The sequence below is a fragment of the Amborella trichopoda genome, chromosome 11, assembly GCF_054954075.1.
Source record: "Amborella trichopoda isolate Santa Cruz 75 chromosome 11, AtrichopodaSantaCruz75HAP2 v2.0, whole genome shotgun sequence".
In the NCBI taxonomy this organism is placed as follows: domain Eukaryota; kingdom Viridiplantae; phylum Streptophyta; class Magnoliopsida; order Amborellales; family Amborellaceae; genus Amborella; species Amborella trichopoda.
Window position 1 is genome coordinate 8108024 of NC_142346.1, and position 19679 is coordinate 8127702.

Below are 19679 nucleotides of genomic sequence, written 5' to 3' on the forward strand. Positions count from 1 at the left end.
TTGAAGCTTTATGTGATATGTTTTTGTGTTTTTATTTTTTATTTTGCAAAATAATATCTACTTATAAGTGAATTATATATTTACTAAAAATTAATAATTAAAATATAAAAAAAATGATTATTATCTAATAGAAGCCCATATGTGAAGATGGATCAATAAAAAATCTCTTTCTATAGACTCTCTATGATCGAATATGCCTTTTGATAATTTTATTTTAATATTAGAATTTTATTTCAGTAAGTAATATTTAATACATGTGCAATGTACGTGCATATTACTAGTAGAGCTTAAGAGGCAAATAAGAAGTTGCAAATGTCTTCACCCTTGGCCTCATAAACTCCCTCTTCTCAATGAATTTCCTCATCATGACTAGTATTTGAGTGTGGTTGTACATGGAAGCAATAAGGGTTTTCGTTTCTTTGTCGTTGAAGTAAATAATTTTTAGCTTACTGATGCCTCAAGTACGGGCTTGATACAATGCCTCTTGTATGGAATCCAAAAACTATGTTGCCTCCTCCCTCAATGGTGTGGCAACTAACATTCTAGCTACACATATTTGTAACTACCCAAATGATATATTGTTCATCCACCTGCTTTATACACTTGTCTGCTATGTCTAAAGTGAACTCTGTATTGTGTGTTTTCTCAGATGCATCAAGGGAAAAGTTTAACAAATCAAAACTCAAACTTGAATGCATACAATATCCAACAAATTATACTTTAATCTTGAATGAAGTAAACAAACTACAAACCCACTATTACATAAAGTTACAAAACCAATTCTGAATCTCCAAAAAGGTCATCATGCAACTCAAACCCATACTAGGAAAAATTTACCAAAAGTTCCATAATCAAAATTCAGTAGTAAAAGAAATCATAAAATCAAAATCCAAGTATAGTCAAAATCACTAAACCAAAATAAAATCCATCAGGAATCCCAAACCTATACTAGAACAAATTTACAAAACCAAAATTTCCAAAAATTGAATTTGAAAGTACAAAAAAGATCACAAGAGTCAAAACTTATTGGAAAAAGTGTCTAAACCAAAACCGAGTGTTGAAAAAATTGATCAAGAAACCCAAAGTAATACTTAAATTTTACAATAGCCAAAAGGTGCAAATAAGAAATCAAAACTGTAAAAAATACAAAAAGCTAAATTGAATATTAAAAAAATAAAATAACTAAAAATGATAAACATATCCAAACTCAAAACCCAACTCCAATACCAATTTGTAGAAAAAGTAAAAGAAACCATATCTTGTAAAATATTAATAAACACAAACAAAAAATAGAAATAAACTAACCCCTCAAAATCTAATAAAAGTTGGCTCGAATTGGGCGAGCTTTACCTGCAAAAGCAGCTCCTTTAACCGCTCTTTGATCTCACAATCTCTTATGAAATAATTTGAACCTTGAAAACCACTTTTTAATCTTGGTTTTTAGATGGGTTTCTCTATCTGAAAACCAAATCAAGGATTTGGGAGGTTAGAAAACCTCCCAAAATGACCTTGTTTGGCCCTGCATGAGGGCCTATTTGGGTAGGGGTTCGGCAGGTACCTCAAGTAGCCCCATCCTCGGCTCCTCTGCTTGCCTAGGCACCTAGGGCCTGCCTCGAGCCTCTAAGGCGGGTGAACTTTTAATATTGGTAGTTAATACAACTTATGGACCTTGCTCAGAAGAATCAAGATAGTCAAGTGACTATAAAGTTTATAAACAAACTTATTGTTCTGCTAGAGTCCTTGTGATCAAGGACATATCTTATTGCAAGAATCTCTTGGACAAAACTGTGTTCTTATTGCCTTCATGGACTTGAGGCTCTCAACAAGGTGAACCTTGAGGATCCAATTGACAATGACAATCATCTCTTACCTTTGTTTAACTGTGATATTCTCAAAATGTTAATAACTTGTAATAAGAAAATTTTACAAACCAATGAAAACGTTGACTTCATTTTTCAATGAAGCCTAGTTTTATTTGAAGGGGTTAAGTATTTGTTTAGAATTATATGAAACAGAAATTTATATAAAATCATAACTATGATTAGAGAACCATTGTGCAAGTAATGTATTTCAATTTCCTATTAGATAAAAGTAAGTGTATTGCATTGTCAAAACTGTGCTCTATATCACATGCCTAGGGTTCCTTCCCTTTGAAGAACTTTCTAGTTTTCTACCCTTTTCCTATTTAATTTTTCAATAGAACTTGTCTCTTCTCCTATATTCTTAGTTGTTAGATGGCTAGGCCATATAATTAATGATGGAGTCATCAATAGGTTTCTAGTGCTTTGTCTCAGAATGTGGACTTCATATTCATGCGAGTGTCTCCTTTCAATGTTTCACAGTTCCATCTTCTTGGGTAAAATAATCTTTTATTTATAATTATTCTTATACTTGCAAATTTCCCTTGTTTTACATCATCCTCCTCTTGCACCATACCTTGATCATTTTTCAGTTAAAATGTTCCAAAGCTACAATTATCATGTAGTCTTATTTAACTTTTAATCTGAAAAATGACTTGTAGTGAGTGTCTTTCCCTGCCTTCAGGTATATAACCTTCACAGGTGCCACTATTTCTGGGATCGACCACATGAATTTGAGCCAGAGAGATTCTTGAGACCCAAGAAAAGTGAAGTCGAAGGGTGGGCGGGGTTTGATCCACAGCGAAGCCCTGGAGCCTTATACCCAAATGAGGTTAGTTCCCAACTAAGAACCCAACATCACAGCTGAGATCATGAAGTTCACAAATACCACCGCTTTCCTTGTATTAGAAGAGTGATATCTCCGTGTTTTGCATGATGCCACAGATCATCTCAGATTTCGCTTTTCTCCCATTTGGTGGTGGACCACGCAAGTGCCTGGGAGACCAATTTGCCCTCATGGAGTCCACGATTGCACTAGCATTGCTGCTGCACAGGTTTGATGTAGAGCTGAGGGATCCCCCAGAATCTATGGAGGCAGTCACTGGGGCCACCATCCATACAAAAGATGGCCTATGGTGCAAGTTAAGGAAAAGGAGGCCTAATGCCATGAACCGGTAGCTTCTGCTTTTATTTCTATATTACGTAATTCTTTTATGCCATTTGTTTTGGTCTTTTGAAATGGTAAATGGAATGAGAATGTCTCTCTCATGTTTCATTGTCCGGAAGTGATGATGGCTATGTACCTGTATTTAACTTTAGATTCTTAATTGACCTCCTCAATCGTAATGTCCTTATGACGAAAGCACTCGAAGCTCTAGTTCCTTAATTTCTTTCAATCAATGTTCAATAGTTTATCAATCCGGATCAGGAGTCGTTGGTTAGTATGCCAATTCTCGGTTGGTATTGGTGGTTCTTTAATTTCATGTTTAACAGTAGAAAGCTACAATGACTAGGTGGCGTTCTTGTTTTTTTGACCACATGTTGGAGGATCCAACCTATGGGGTAAAACTTTCATTCTTTTAAGATGTTAGACATTAGAAAAGATATGTGCAAAGTCTAAACAAACGTAAAAAAATAAATAAAACAAATGGTTTATTTGATACCACGTGCTTTTTTCCCCATATGACGGAGGTGTTAAAGTCAAAGGGTGCAGCTTTAATTTATTTTAAATGTTAAATATTAAACTTTTAAGTGTTAAAAACTGATTACATTGTTGACTTTGGGCTCAAAACCTTGATGTTGTGGCTCCTCTCTCTTGCTAATCCTCTCTCCTTTTCGACCGTGGATCGAAAATAATAAAGATAGAGTTACTTCAATAGTCTTATTGGATGGAAGACTTGATTCAAATGTGGCTAAGGGAATGAGTGGTCCTGGAGTGAAAGAATTCTCAAGGAAGGGTTTAGTCAATGTGAGAAGACCTAATGTTAACATTCAAGGAAAAGACAACTGCCTGGTCTCTATTCATAGTATTTATCATTGACTAGTCTGGATCCTAGTGGTGTTGATGAAGCCTACACGTGTAGATTGATGTCAAAGCAAGGAGAGGAGTTTATTATACATTGGTCGGCCTTGGTTTGTCAATTTGCGAAAACCATTTCTTAAAACCTCAAAGTCTTCCTTTTTTTGTGTTTCTGAAACATAAAAGAAAATGTGTCCCGTGCCCCTCGAGTGCGTGCATATGTATACATGAGGGTGACCCGATGGCCATCAGGATAAGGTTTGGGTAGTGCGGTGTGTGTGGTTCGAACCAAGAAAAGAAAGATTTGACGTAAGGCTTACTTGGTTATAGAGGGGGCGGATGCAACTAGATGAACGTGCCCTCTTAGATCCCAGTGCTTTAGAGTACACGCGAAAAGTCCCCTTGTCACGACCTCGCCCCCTAACCCCTACCGTACTAGTCGGAAGGCGACAAAGTGTGGGATTGTGACCAGAGGTAGCGAACGTCACTCAGGTGGGAGTGGCTCAACGCGTTTAGAAATGCAGAATCACAGTAAACCACGAAAGAAAATAAAAACTCATTTATCCAACTACATAAAACCACAAACAAAAACCATTAAGTACATATAAAATCTCCAAAGGTACTTTACAATTATGTCCAAGGCACTATCGGCCTGACATAAACAAGACAATATACATCAAAACAACATTGCGGCCACGCGACACCTACTATCAAAACGTTCCTTGATCGAACCCGAGGTTCAGCCGCCTGCCACCGCTGTCCAATTGCCCCCTCAAGGATGGTCGGTTAACACTCTACACAAATGGGAAAATAAAAAGAATGAGCTAAAAGCCTAGTAAGTAGATCAGTGCCCTTGCATTCCCACATACATGCAGATATATAATAACATGGTCTACGGTTTAACAAAAATCATACCGGCATCACAGAGTGGGATCGTGCATCAGAATATATATATTTATCGTATATAAAGAGAGTAGCATGCAGATATCAAAGTATCCATTGTTCTCGAGTTGGCGGATACATCTATGCTTATTACAGTCGAAGTCAGATGTTCACATGAAAAGCTTAAGTCAAACAGGCAGAACATATCTATTTATTTCTGAAGTAGAAGCCACATCGATTAGGCTAAGGGAATCCTGTATTTGAAACTTCTACCCTTATTCAGGAGGGAGGACAATAATAAATGGTGGTCCCATTTTGTAAGGTCCTCACTCACGCACATAATCCCCAACACGCATTGGGGTTTTCGATAGGCTGAGGCATTGCAAGACAATGTCATCTTTTTACTCCTTCAGGCAAGAGGGCGTTACACTACTATTGGAGGGCCTAATGCGTAGTACCCATAACAATTTGGACGGCGCGACCCACCCTGTTATTCACAGTCACTCCTCGACTCCACTCTTATTATAAGAGTTGAAGTACAATATACCCAACTACCAATGGGGGACCCATTACGTAGTGATCATATCACAGATATCAGTTTTCAGTATGGTAGAATCACAAATCCAACTACCAATGGAGTACCCATTGCGTAGTGGTTAGGTGGTTAGGGCACACATAATAGTCTCACATATAACAGAATCACAATATCTACTACTAATGGAGGACCCATTACGAAGCGGTCATGACACATATAACAAAATCACATATAACAGAATCACATTATCCACTACCAATGGAGGACTCATTACGTAGCGGTCATGACACACATAACAGAATCACATATAACATAATCACAATATCCACTACCAATGGAGGACCAATTGCGTAGCGGTCATAACACATATAATAGAATCATATATAACAGAATCACAGTATCCACTACCAATGGAGGACCCATTACGTAGCGGTCATGACACATATAAAAAAATCACATATAACAAAATCACAGTATCCACTACTAATGGAGGACCCATTGCGTAGCGGTCATGGTACACATAACAGAATCACATATAATAGAATCATAGTATCCTATTTTTCTGCAATTTTAGATAGTGACTTCCTATCACATACAGGGCCATAATGCTCGATCCATTTGGAACTCGAAAATGGTTCCGAACCAAATTTTCACTAGATACGCGTATCTTTCAAATGGGGGTAGTTTGAAAGCGTTTGGACCCCGTTTGACCCTTCAAAAGCTCATTAGAAAGGAGGCATTCCGTTTGTAACCTGTTGTGCAGTTCGGACAGTGACATGTCCCACTTAGCATAGTTATAACATTCAATCCATAAGGCATTTTGAAGTGTTTTCAAAACCAAAATTCGAATAAAAACATGTATTTTTCAATCAAGGGTAGTTTGAGAACATTTGGACTCCATTTGGGCATTCAAAAGTTCGTGACAACTAAAGTAATGATTCTGGATTTTTATGATATCTGTCCACAGTAACATATCTTCGTATATAATTGTATAACTCTCAATCTAGCAGGAATTTTGTAATGTGTTCAACATGTGATTTCAAGTATACTCATAGATCTTTCAAATGACATTGATTTAGAAGAAAACGGACTCCATTTAGTCAGTTAAAATTCGTAACAACAGCGACATCCGTTCTGAAATTTTACTAAACTTTCATATTTTGAAGGATAACTCTTCATGCATAAATAATTTGAGCAAGATTCAAACATGAATATTTTAGTAGACATAGATATATTTCCAATGACAGTGATTTAAGGTCATATGGACCTCATTTGATAGGTCAAAAGTAGATTACAAAAACATAGAACCTTCTTGGAAATGACAACCAATTAATCCCAAATTTATGCTACATCTTAACATAATGCCTTTTTTTTGGCCATTATACATATAAGAACTTAATCACAGGTTTTCCATAGAAAACAAGGAATATTTGATACTCATTTTGGGCATGCAAAGGCAAACTAAAGTGTTGGAAATCATGGTATAACAGTGTACACATACATCCACTATTCATGCATCTACTCATGCTCATTCTTATACTTAATTCATGCTAAATCCATGCTTAAGGACCTACAAGATAGATGACCCATATACCTTGTCTGTGCAATGGTGTTCCCAAATTTCGTCCCACAAATCACTCCTCAAGCTCCTCAATTTGGGCTCCAACAAAGGTTAAAAAAGGGGGTTGCAAATGCTAAGTGCTTGGTTTGTAAGAGTGAGACCATGACGTGAGGGAAAGAGAGAGAGGCTTATGTACTCCAAAAGTGTGAGGTGGCAGCTTGGGGTTTCCTTGTGGCAGTTTAGTGACATGCAGTTTGACGGGCGGCTGCTGTGGCAGTATGCAGTAGGCAAGTGGCATCCATGAGTCATGCACAAGCTAGGCAGTGTAGCGCACTTTCTCTTCTTCTTATCTCTTCACCGTTGTGCGTACTCTCTCACCGCCGTGCGTACTTTCTCTTCTTCTTATCTCTTCACCACCGTGTACACTCTCACCGCCGTGTGCACTCTCTCACTGCCGTGCACACTTTCTCTTCTTCTTCTATCTTCACTGTCGTGCGCACTCTCTCACTGCCGTGCATACTTTCTCTTTTTCTTCTCTCTTCACCGCCTTGCGCACTCTCTCACCGCCGTGTGCACTCTTTCTTCTTCTCTCTTCACTGCCGTACATACTCTCTCACCACCGTGCGCACTTTCTCTTCTTCTCTCTTCACCGTCGAGCGAACTCTCTCACCGTCGTGCACTCTTTCTCTTCTTCTTCTCTCTTCACTGCCGTGTGCACTCTCTCATCGCCATGCGCACTTTCTCTTCTTATTCTCTCTTCACTGCCGTGCGCACTCTCTCACTGTTGTGCACACTTTTATTCTTCTCTCTTTACTGTCGTGCGTACTTTCTTTTCCTCTCTCTTCATCGCCGTGCGCACTCGCTCACCACCGTGCATGCTTTCTCTTCTTCTTCTCTCTTCACTGCCATGCGTACTCTCTCACCGCCGTACGTACTTTCTCTTCTTCTTCTCTCTTCACCGCCGTGCATACTTTCTCTTGCAAGGAAAGTCTGGTTCGTTTCATCATCCCCTCCTTAAATAGGATTTTGTCCGCAAAATCGTGTCTTAGTTAGTCAAACAACTCGGAGTACTTATCCCGAATTTCATCTTCTCGATCCCATGTCGATTCTTAATTTGAGTGATATTGCCATAACGCACGGACTAGAGGAATTTCTTTATTACGTAACACTTGCATTCTCCTGTTAATTATTTCAATCGGTCGTTCAATATAAATCAAGTCTTTTATGATCGAAATTGGTTCATAACTCAAAACATGGGACGGGTCCGACTGATATTTCCTTAACAGTAATACATGGAACATGTCATGAATATTCGCCAACTCAAGTGGTAGGGCAAGTCGCTAAGCCATATTCCCAACTCTTTCAAGAATTTCAAAAGGTCAAATAAATCGTGGGCTCAATTTTCATTTTTTTTCGAATCTCATAATACCTTGACGATACCTTCAAGAAAATTTGATCACCCACCTCAAACTCAAGATCTCTCCTTCAATTATCAGCATAACTCTTTTGCCGACTCTGAGTAGTCTTGATTCTCTCTCGAATCAAGAAAATATTTTTTGAGGTTGCAATAGTTCGACGGGTTTCTGCTGACATGTCAAGCACTTACAGACAAACTGTGCCACTTCCTTTTGTACCATTCGAATCTATTGAAAGAGCTGGGGCTCCATCCTCATACAAGCAATCATTCCTACCTCATCACTAAGGGGTAGGGTTGGGTGCCACTCTACTGCATCTTCTAATACTTTTATCTCTCGAATCATCAGATGTGCCATTGATACCATGGGCTTTTGGCTCAAAGCATCTGCTACTACATTGGTCTTGCTCGGTTGGTAATTGATAGTACATTCATAATCATTTAGTAGGTTCATCCATCTTCTTTGCCTCATGTTTAACTCCTTATGAGAAAATAGATACTTGAGGCTCTTATGATATGTAAATATCTTAAATTGAGCCCCATAGAGGTAATGTCTCCAGATTTTCAAGGCAAACACTACAGCCTCAAGTTCCAACTCATGAGTTGGGTAATTTTTCTCGAACGGCTCTAACTGTTTGGAAGCATACGTTATGACTTTCCCTCGTTGCATCAACACACATCCAAGCCCTTTATGAGAGACGTCAGTATAAACCACAAAATCCTTGTTCCCTTCGGGTAAGGCTAGTATTGGGGCCATGGTCAGTCTCTTTTTCAGTTATTGAAAACTTATTTCACAATCATCTGTCAACACAAACTTCACTTCTTTATGGGTTAGGCGAGTTAGGTGGAGCACTATCTTTGAGAACCCTTCTATGAAGCACTATAATATCATACCAGTCCCAAAAACTGCGGACCTCATTCACATTTGTCGGTCTTCTCCATTGAAGTACAACTTCAATTTTACAAGGGTCAACTGCGACCCCATCCTTAGATACAACGTGCCTAAAGAAGGCTGCGCGCGGAAGCCAAAATTCACTCTTCCCCAATTTAGCTACAACTTCTTCGTCTTTAGAGTCTGGAGGACCATTCTTAAGTGTTGCCCATGCTCTTCCAGGTTCGTTGAATATATCAGAATATCATCTATAAAGATCACCACAAAATCATCCAAAAAAGGTCTATAAACTCTATTCATCAAATCCATAAAGACAGCCGGAGCATTGGTCAACCCGAACGGCATTACCAAGAATTCATAATGTCCATATTGAGTCCTGAATGCGGCTTTAGGGACATCTTCTTCCTTGACCCGCAATTGATGATAGTCTGACCGAAGGTCAATCTTAGAAAACACTTAGGCCGCTTGAAGTTGGTCAAAAAGATCATCAATTTTAGGCAAGGGGTATTTATTCTTTACAGTGACTTGGTTAAATTGTCTAGTCTATACAAATCCTTAAAGACCCATCTTTCCTTTTCATAAATAGGACTACTGCACCCCAAGGTGACACACTGGGTCGAATGAACCCCTTTTCCAACAACTATTGCAATTGTTCTTTTAGTTCCTTTAATTCGGTTAGGGCCATCCTATAAGGGGATTTAGAGATGGAAACGGTGTCTGGAACAATATCTATCTCAAATTCTACCTCCCTGATTGGAGGTAAAGAGGTCAACTCCTCAAGAAAAACTTCAAGATACTCCTTCACCACTGGTATCTCTTCTAACTTGGACTGGACATTCCCGATTCTCTACTATATAGGCCAAATACCCAACACATATTTTGGCCAACAGGCGAGAACCCCGAAGGGCTGAAATAAGGTTTAGAGGGGAGATATCCTTAATGCCCACAAAGTTCAACTCAAATTGATTTGGGCGTTTAAAGGTTACAGTTTTATCATAGCAATTTACTGTAGCATGATGTGTGGACAACCAGTCCATGCTCAAAATAGCATCAAAATCTTGAATGTCTAACATTAGCAAGTATATAGTTAAGACACATCCTTCAAGCAAGACTCCACAGTGTTTATAAACAATATCAATTTCTGAAGATTCCCCCATAGGTGTGCGTACTACCAAAGTCCAGTCAAGAAGTGCAGGTCTAGCATTAATGTGGCATGCATAGTGATGTGCAACGAAAGAGTGCGAAGATCCAGAGTCAATCAGAATTTTAGCTTCCATGCAACAAATAAAGAGCGTACCTCAGATTACAGAGGCAGATGCCTTGGCTTCTCGTTCTATGAGAGAAAATACCGGACCTTGAGTCTTAGGTCAGTTTTTTGGCCCTTTTACCAGATAGTCTTTGATCAGGTGCCTAGACTTACCACATCTGAAACATGCTCTTGCCCTTCTTCGGCACTTAGCCGCAGAGTGATTGTCCTTCCCATAATATGGACATGTTAGTCGCTGGTTCTCCCTTATGTTGCCCGGCAAGGTCTTCTGAATCTTCTTGTTCATTTGGTTATCTCTTCCCTTAAAATTTTTCCTTGGAGGTGGTCGAGTCTTCCTCCTAAGGTTCCCAAACTAGGCTGGCCCCATTCTTCCCTCCTTTCTTAACCACGACTCTTCTCTGTCCCTCTCAATTTTCATGGCAAGATCTACCAAAGGGGTGAAGGTTTTGAGGTTTGCCGATATCACCCTTCCCCTTATATCGGACCTGAGGCCTCTCTCAAACTTGTTCGCTTTCCGCGCCTCAATATTAATGATATGTGGTGCATATCTTGAAAGCTAAGTAAACTTGGCTGCATACTGCTCCACTGATAGGTTCCCCTATTGCAGCTCAATAAATTCTACTTCTTTTCTTTCCTGTACAGAGTTAGGAATGTACTTCTCATTGAAGGCTTCTAGAAAATTTCCCTAGCTTACTTTTGTCACTGACTCTTCCCATGATTGCTTTACTAAGCCCCACCAGTGCTCATCATCCCCTTCTAGCATGAAGGTCCCCAATCTGACCTTTTGTTCATCCGTACAATGTAGTACCTCAAATGTCTTTTGTACTTGTCTTCTCCATCGTTCATTCGTACAATGCAGTACCTCAAACTACCGTTTCAGCCAAAGAGCGATAGAGTGTGGAATCGCGACCTGAGGTCGCAAACGTCGCTCAGGTAGGAGTCGTTCAACATGTGTAGAAATGCAGAATCAAAGCAAACTATGAAAGAAAATAAAAACTCATTCATCAAGCTACATAAAACTGCACAAACTAAAACCATTAAGTACATATAAAATCTCCAAAGGTTCTCTACAATTCCGTCCAAGGCACTTCCGGCCTGTCATAAACAAGACAGTATACATCAAAACAACATTTTGGCCCAGCCACCCGACACCTACTATCAAAACGTTCCTTGATCAGTCTTGAGCTTCAGCCGCCTGCCACCACTGTCTAGTTTCCCCCTCAAGGATGGTCGGTTAACACTCTACACAGGTGGAAAAATAAAAAGAATGAGCTAAAAGCCCAGTAAGTAGACTGGTGCCCTTGCATTCCCACCTACATGCATATACATAATAACATGGTCTACAGTTCAACATAATTCATACCGGCATCACAGAGTAGGATCGTGCATCAGAATATATATATTTATCGTATATAAAGAGAGTAACATTCAGATATTAGAGTATCCATTGTTCTCGAGATGGCAAATACATCTATACTTATTACAGTCAAAGTCAGATGTTCACATGGAAAGTCCAAGTCAGACATGCAGAACATATCTATTTACTTCTGAAGTAGAAGCCAAATCGATCAAGCTAAGCCAATAATGTACTTGGAACTTTTAACCGCATTAAGGAGGGAGGACAATGACAAATGGAGGTCCCATTTCGTAATGTCCTCACTCACGCACACAATCCCCAACGTGCTTTGGGGTTTTTGATAGGTTGAGGCCTTGTAAGACACGACCATCTCCTTACGCCTTCAGGCGAGAGGGTATTACACTACCATTGGAGGGTCCAATGTGTGGTGCCCATAACAATTTGGGGGGCGCGACCCACCATGTTATTCATAGTCACTCCTCGACTCAACTCCGATCATAGGAGTCGTTGTATAGTATACCCAACTATCAATGAGGGATCCATTGCGTAGTGATCATATCACAGATATCAGTTTTCAGTACAGTAGAATAACAAATTCAACTACCAATGGAGGACCCATTGCATAGAGGTCAGGGCACACATAACTATCTCACATATAACATAATCATAGTATCCACTACTAATGGAGGATCCATGGCGTAGTGGTCATGTCACATATAACAGAATCACATTATCCACTACCAATGGATGACCCTTACATAGTGGTCATGGCACATATAATAGAATCACAGTATTCACTACCAATGAAGGACCAATTGCATAGCTGTCATGGCACATATAATAGAATCACATATAATAGAATCACAGTATCTACTACCAATGGAGGACCCATTGCGTAGCGGTCATGGCACATATAACAGAATCGCAGTATCTTTTTTTTCTGCAATTTCAAACAGTGATGTCCTATCACAAATTAGGCCATAATACTCGATCCATTTGGAATTAAGAAATGGTTCCAAAACCAATTTTTTACTAGACATGCATATCTTTCAAATGGGGGTGGTTTGAAAGAATTTGGATACCGTTTAGCCTTAAAAATGTCATTAAAAATGAGGCATCCCATCTAAAACCTGCTGTGCAGTTAGGATAGTGACCTGTCCTACTTAGCATAGTTATAGCTTTCAATCTATACAGAATTTTGAAGTATTTCCAAAACCAAAATTCGAGTACAAATATTTATCTTTCAAAAAAGGGCAGTTTGAGAATATTTTCACTCCATTTGGGCATCCAAACGTTCGTGACAACCAAAGTAATGGTTCTGGATTTTTATGATATCTATCTATGATGACATATCTTCGTAAATAATTGTACAACTCTCAATCTAGGAGAAATTTTGAAATGTGTTCAACATGTGATTTCAAGCATACTCATATATCTTTCAAATGACAGTGATTTAGAAGAAAATTGACTCTATTTGGTTAGCCAAATTTGTAACAACAGAGACATTAGTTTTGAAATTTTACTAAATCTGTCAACAATAACCTTCTTTCACATTTTGAAGCATAACGCTTCACGCATACAGAATTTGAGCAAGATTTAAACATGAATATTTTATTAGACACATATATATTTCCAATGACAATGATTTAAGGTCATTTGGACCTCATTTGATAGGTCAAAAGTAGATTAAAAAACATAGAACCTTCTTGGAAATTACAGTGCAGTTGTAGCATTATCCTAAATGAGAAACAATTAATCCCAAATTTATGCTACATCTTAACATAAAACCTTTTTTTTTACCATTAGATACATATAAGCACTTAATCACAGGTTTTCCATAGAAAGCAGGGAAGATTTGATCCTCATCTTGGGCATGCAAAGGCAAGCTAAAGTGCTGAAAATCATGGTATAACAGTGTACACGTACATCCACTATTCATGCATCTACTCATGCTCATTCTTATACTTAATTCATGCTAAATCCACCCTTAAGGACCTACAAGAAAGTTGACCCACTTACCTTGTGTGTGCAATGGTGTTCTCAGATTTCCTCCCACAACTCACTCCTCAAGCTCCTCAATTTGGGCTCCAACAAAGGTTAGAAAAGGGGGCTGCAAATGCTAAGTGCTTGGCTTGTAAGAGTGAGAACATGGCGTGAGGGAAAGAGAGAGAGGCTTATGTACTCCAAAAGTGTGAGGTGGCAGCTTGGGGTTGCCATGTGGCAGTTCAGTGACATGCAGTTTGATAGGTGGTAGCTGTGGCAGCATGCAGTAAGCACGTGGCATCCATGAGTCATTCACTGGCTCGACAGTGTAACGCACTTTCTCTTCTTCTTCTCTCTTCATCGCCGTGCGCATTCTCACCACCGTGCACACTTTCTCTTCTTCTTCTTTCTTCATCGCCTTGCGCACTCTCTCACCACCACGCGTACTTTCTCTTTTTCTTCTCTCTTCACCACTGTGCGCACTCTCTCACCGCCGTGCGCACTCTCACCTCCGTGCACACTCTCTCTTCTTCTTCTCTCTTCACCGCCGTGTGCACTGTCTCACCACCGTGCGTCCTTTCTCTTCTTCCCTCTTCACCATTGTGCGCACTCTCTCACCGCCATGTGAACTTTCTCTTCTTCTCCTCTCTTCACTGTTGTGCGCACTCTCTCACCACTATGCACACTTTCTTTTCTTCTTCTCTTTTCACTGCCATGCACACTTTCTCTCCGCCATGTACACTTTCTGTTCTTCTTCCCTCTTCACCACCGTGCACACTCTCTCACCTTCATGCATACTTTCTCTTCTTCTTCTCTCTTCACCGCCACACACACTCACTCACCGCCGTGCGTACTTTCGCTTGTTGGGAAAGTTTGGGTCGTTACACCCTCGGTCCTTGGGCTGGGTTTGAAGCCCAACTCCTTCACTTTCTTGCTTGATTGCACATGATCAAATGGTTCGGGTTGAAGGCCCTTGGTTAGTCTTTTTGGCTTTGAAAAAGCTGTGCTTGTTTGAGAAATTTGTTGCGATAAGGATGAGTCGAGGTTGGGTGGGTTAAAAGCTTGGGAGGCTAGGCTTGTTGGGTCGAGGTTGAGGGCAAACCCCTCAATAAAATCCGCGAGCCTTCCGGCATCACCTCCTTTAGGAGGCAATACTAAAGACAGGACAAAGATACTAGGCACTAGGCCTAAGTACCCTAGAGACTTGTTAAGGGTGCTTGCTAGGTTTTACCCTGTCACGTGACCTAGGCGCAAGCCTCCTTAAAGAGTGAGGGCTAGATGGATTCAAGCTCGATAGATTGGGCTGGATGAGTTAAGGTTGTTGGGACACCGCTCAATAAATTTTGCAAGCTTTCTAGTGTCACCTTCCCTAGGAAGCAAAACCTGAGTCGCGATAAAGGTACTAGGCACTACGTCTAAGTACCCCAGAGACTTGTTAAGGGTGCTTACTGGTTCTCACCCTATCGCATGACCCATGCACGTCTCCTTAAAGAGTGGGGCTAGGTAGAAGAATGGGATAGGAAAGAAGTGAAATCAGAGAAGGGTTGGAGAAGAGAGAGTAAGAGAGAAAGAAGAGAAGAGAGAAAGAGGAAGAGGAGAGTAAGAGAGAGAGAGGGAGAAGAGAGAAAAAGAGAGGGATAAGAGAGAAAGAGGGAGTAAGAGAGAAAGAGAAAGAGAGAGTAGGGAGAAAGAAAGAGTGAGAAGAGGGAGAGAAAGAAAGAGTGAGAAGAGGGAGAGAATGAGGGGGGGGGGGGGAGAGGGGGAGACCTACGACTATGCCATCTGTGAGAGAAGAGAGAGAGATAGAGAGAGAAAAGGGAGGAAGAGAGAGTGGGAGACTGGTGGTTAGGTCGTCGGTATGAGGGGGAAGAGATGGGGGGAGAGAGGGAGAAAGACATAGAGAAGCAAGACCGGCAACTAAGCCGCTAGTGCGGAGAGAGAGAGAAAAAGAGAGAGAGAGAAAGAGAAGAGAGAGAGAGAAGCACCTATATGGGAGCGAATAGCGACGCGGGAGACCGACACTTAAGTTGAAGAGACCGACGGGTTGGGAGACCGGCACCTTGAGAGGAGTATAGGTTGGTGTGGTGTAGGGGTTAGGTGATAGGGAGTACGGGGTAGGAAGTATAGGTATAAGGAGTAGAGAGTAGGGAGTATGGATTAGGAAGTAGGGAGTATGGATTAGGGAGTAGGGAGTATAGAGGAGTGTTCTAAAGGACGAATCGGGCTGACTAGTCGGTCCTGGCCCTATTCGATTAGTTGGACCAATTCTGACTAAATCGGTCGATTAGTGCCTCGATTTTTATTGAAAAATATAATTTGGGTAAAAAGATCCCAAAAAATCCCAAAAACTAATTGTAAAAAATTGAAAAAAATGTTTAAAAGTTTCATGTATTGTTTTTTATATTGTCACATAAAATAAGCAAAGAAAAAAATTGTTCTAGGAATAATTGGGTTTCAGAGAAAGCTTTTATGCACTTGAAGCAATACTTTTTTAGTGAACTAGTAATTGAATGAGATTACATAATATTACACAAGTTTGATACCTACCACTGAACTATCCAAGAAAACTGAAAACGGGTTGACCTATTTATTTCACAAAAAAAAAGGTAGGACAACTTCGAAGCAATGGTCGCACTTTGGTCGCTTACTAGTAGAAATTGAATTCTGAATGAAGATACCAACAATTGAATTGATAAAATAAATCTAATAAAATGATTGACACAACGATTTTTATGCAAGACCATCAGTTTTTGATATAAGAATATTATCATCATCCTTAGCTGTTTGACAAGAAATCATCAGGTTAAGGGCATGCTGCTATGTTAAAAAGACATTTTCTTTCACTTTGAGGGTAGTTAAAGGTACGCCTCCTAGTCACCTAATTTTGCATCTAATGACTAGGGGTGATTGTGACCATACTGTACAAAAAGTATAAGATTTTATTGTATACTTAAATGAGGAAAACATTTATAAAAGGTTGAGGTCCTAAACAATTAAATTGATGCACACCTAAAAAATTCACTAGAAAATGTTGTTTCGATTCCAGAAAATCCTCAAATCGATCATCTTGACCTCAAGATATATAAACATGAGAAAAACTGGATTTCTTTGTTATGCTTCATTTTTGACATGCTTATATTCCCGAGGTGAATAAAGGGAGAGCCAGTAGTAACCTGGTCCTGTTGGTACCCTGGACACCGCCAGACCATGGAAGTACTGCAAAAAAAAGCCTTAATCTTGGCAACCTCTAAAGAAGTATTGGAATGGCTTCAAAAGGCATGAAAATGGTAGTTTGGGATGCCCAAAGGACACTAGCAAAGTTTCCTTACATTCTGATAAAGTTTTGATATGATCAAGAAGAAGCTTGGTTTTCAAATACAGTTCTTATCATGCTAAAGTGGACCCAACAACTACAGCCCTATTTTTTGGGTTTCAAAACAGTACCAAACCACTGCCATTAGATCCAAAACGTCAAAAACTCCCAAGTACCAAATTTTGTCTCAATCTAATCCTCAGGGAGTATTATGGGCCTAACTTACCATAAAAGAGTGGGTTTTACGCTATTGCGGTGCAGCCTCAGCGGACTAGTTTCAATTTACAGAAACTGTGTCTTCTCATTTTGGGAAGATTTTCAAATGATCATATCTTACTATTTTTTATTTTAATTAAGCTCAATTTGGACACGAGCTAGATCTTAATGACCCGATCATTTTGATATAAGGCACGCATCTTAGCGTGACTTGATGTGAGAGAATTTCTAGAGAGAAGATGTGCTCAGAAACATGAAAATGCAAAATTTATACAAAACAACATTCAAATCTTTGAAAGGCCATAGCTCAAGATCCTGATGCCGGATCATCGCAAATACGGGTATGTTGCGACCGTGTGTCAAAGAGCTACAGTTTGGGACAATTTTATCTATGATCGGAAGTCGGATGATACAAATTTCAAGGTTGAAGAAAGGTATATTTTTTCGATCGAATTGCAAAGTTTATGGACTTGGCCGAATTTTGGGTTATTCCTAAAAATTCATTTCAAGACAATTAAAGGGTATCAAACGTTCACTAAAGTACAAGCATTGATTCTACAACAATTGATCACCTGAATTACCATCATAGGTGTCCGAAAAAGCTCTTGAAGATAAGCTAAGGCAAGGGGCCCCTCACGGAGGGATGGTTTTGCCATTTGTTGAAAAGTACTTAAGGGTATTTTGGTCATTTGGTCTAACTATGTGATGATTAATTTAATTTAGTAATCTTATAATTTTTGAAAATTCTATGTACTTTTGAGCATTCCACCCTTGTTTAGTGGTTTCCCATGTCACTTGTATTGGGGTCTTTGAACTCTCTTTGAATTCGTGCTATTCATTTGTAGCATTTGAGCATTTTAGTGTGAATTTTAGTTCATTCTCTTTACTTTGCTCACACGTTCAAGACCAAACGGAGAGGAGAGAAACATTTGTTAGAGAGAGAAATATCCCTAGACCACCATACACCACAACCCATTCCCTACTCCAGCCTAGCTCATTTCGTACACCATACACTATCCCCCCTATAACCACCATACCCTACACCTCATCCCATACCCATACACCACACCTTACACTTAAACCCTAACCCTCTCTCTCACGTGCATTCAAGGAGACTCATGGAGGTGTACTTAGGCACACACACACACCATAGGTCTACTCTCTCTCCTCCCTTCCCTTCTTTCTCCCCTTTCCTTCTCTCTCATTCTTCTCTCTCTTACATGAACAAGCTCAGGGCGGGCCCATGCATTCCTATCTTTATTTCTTCCTTCTCTTTCTTCCTCTGTCATTCTTTCTTGCTTGAGGTCATAGACCTGCGCCAAGGGCGGGCCTAGTTCCCTTCTTTGCTTCTATCATCTTTTCTGCCCGTGCTCTACGCGCAACTTCTATCAGCGCTCTGCATACACCCTTCTACCCATGCTCCACATGTACCCTTCTGCCTGCGCTCTGCATACACTCTCATACCCATTCTCTCTATGTGCATTCGTACCCGCCTTCTACGCACACTCATTTCCTCGCCCTTTACGCGCCCTCGTACCCACGCTCTCTGTGCACACCGTACCCATGCTCTATGCGCACTCATACCCATGCTATACATGCACTCGTACTTGCGCCCTCCACATGCCCTCATACTCGCGCTCTCTACGCGCACTCATACTTGCGCTCTACGCGCACTTGTACCTGTGCCCTCGTACCTGCGCTCTCTACAGTGCACCACCCTGCCCGCACTCTTTGCAGTGCACTCGTATCCACTCTCTCTATAGCGCCCTCGTACCAGCGTCCTCTGTGCACCCTCGTACCCGCACTTAGTTCATTGCACCTCTACTCGCGCTCAACTCTGTGCATCTCCACATGCGCCTATGCCATCACTCACCCACGTCCCTCTCTCACACCTGTACATTTATTTTTTCTTATCTTTTTCTACATATTCTTACCCCTTTTACACATTTTTGCACTTGCACCTAACCATCCATATTTGTCATTCTATCCCCTTATCTCATTGATTGCTTCTCTCATCGTTGAAAATGCTTAACCTGGGGACATTCTGAGATAATATTTTAGAGTTCTAATTCTATGATTGCTGCTCTAACTACCTTGTCATACAATGAATTGTGTTCGTAAGAGGCATTGTTGCTCTTGCACTCATTTACTCGAGTTGTAGTCATTCTAAGTTAGTTTTTCTTAGAGTTCTGACTCTCGAACTGCTCTAACTACCCGGTCATATAGTGTTCCAGTTGTGAGATACTTTTTCTTCTCACCTTTTACTAAACCGTCGTAAAGCAACTCATTCAGTAAGAGGTACGTTCAAGAGAAGTCTACACAAGCTTCATTGGTAGTTTATTGAAAGAAGAATATGAGACAAGATATTGACGATCGAGAA

General features: G+C 40.2%; 1 protein-coding gene and 1 long non-coding RNA gene across 6 annotated transcripts in view; both read left to right on the forward strand.

Annotated features, from left to right (window-relative positions):
* The window catches only part of LOC18444387 (cytochrome P450 97B2, chloroplastic), a 61747-nt gene extending 58525 nt beyond the window's left edge, over window positions 1–3222 (forward strand). For all 4 annotated transcript variants that reach the window (XM_006854560.4, XM_020673771.2, XM_020673772.2 and 1 more), the window contains 2 exons: window positions 2545–2691; window positions 2805–3222. In XM_006854560.4, coding sequence (XP_006854622.2) covers window positions 2545–2691; window positions 2805–3038 — 381 coding nt within the window. In that variant the 3' untranslated portion in view covers window positions 3039–3222. The remainder of the gene's footprint in view (window positions 1–2544; window positions 2692–2804) is intronic.
* A 10614-nt stretch (window positions 3223–13836) lies between these two features.
* Window positions 13837–19679, forward strand: part of LOC148779719 (uncharacterized) — a 39030-nt gene continuing 33187 nt past the window's right edge. For both annotated transcript variants that reach the window (XR_016045066.1, XR_016045065.1), the window contains exon 1: window positions 13837–14098. This is a non-coding gene — a long non-coding RNA (uncharacterized LOC148779719). The remainder of the gene's footprint in view (window positions 14099–19679) is intronic.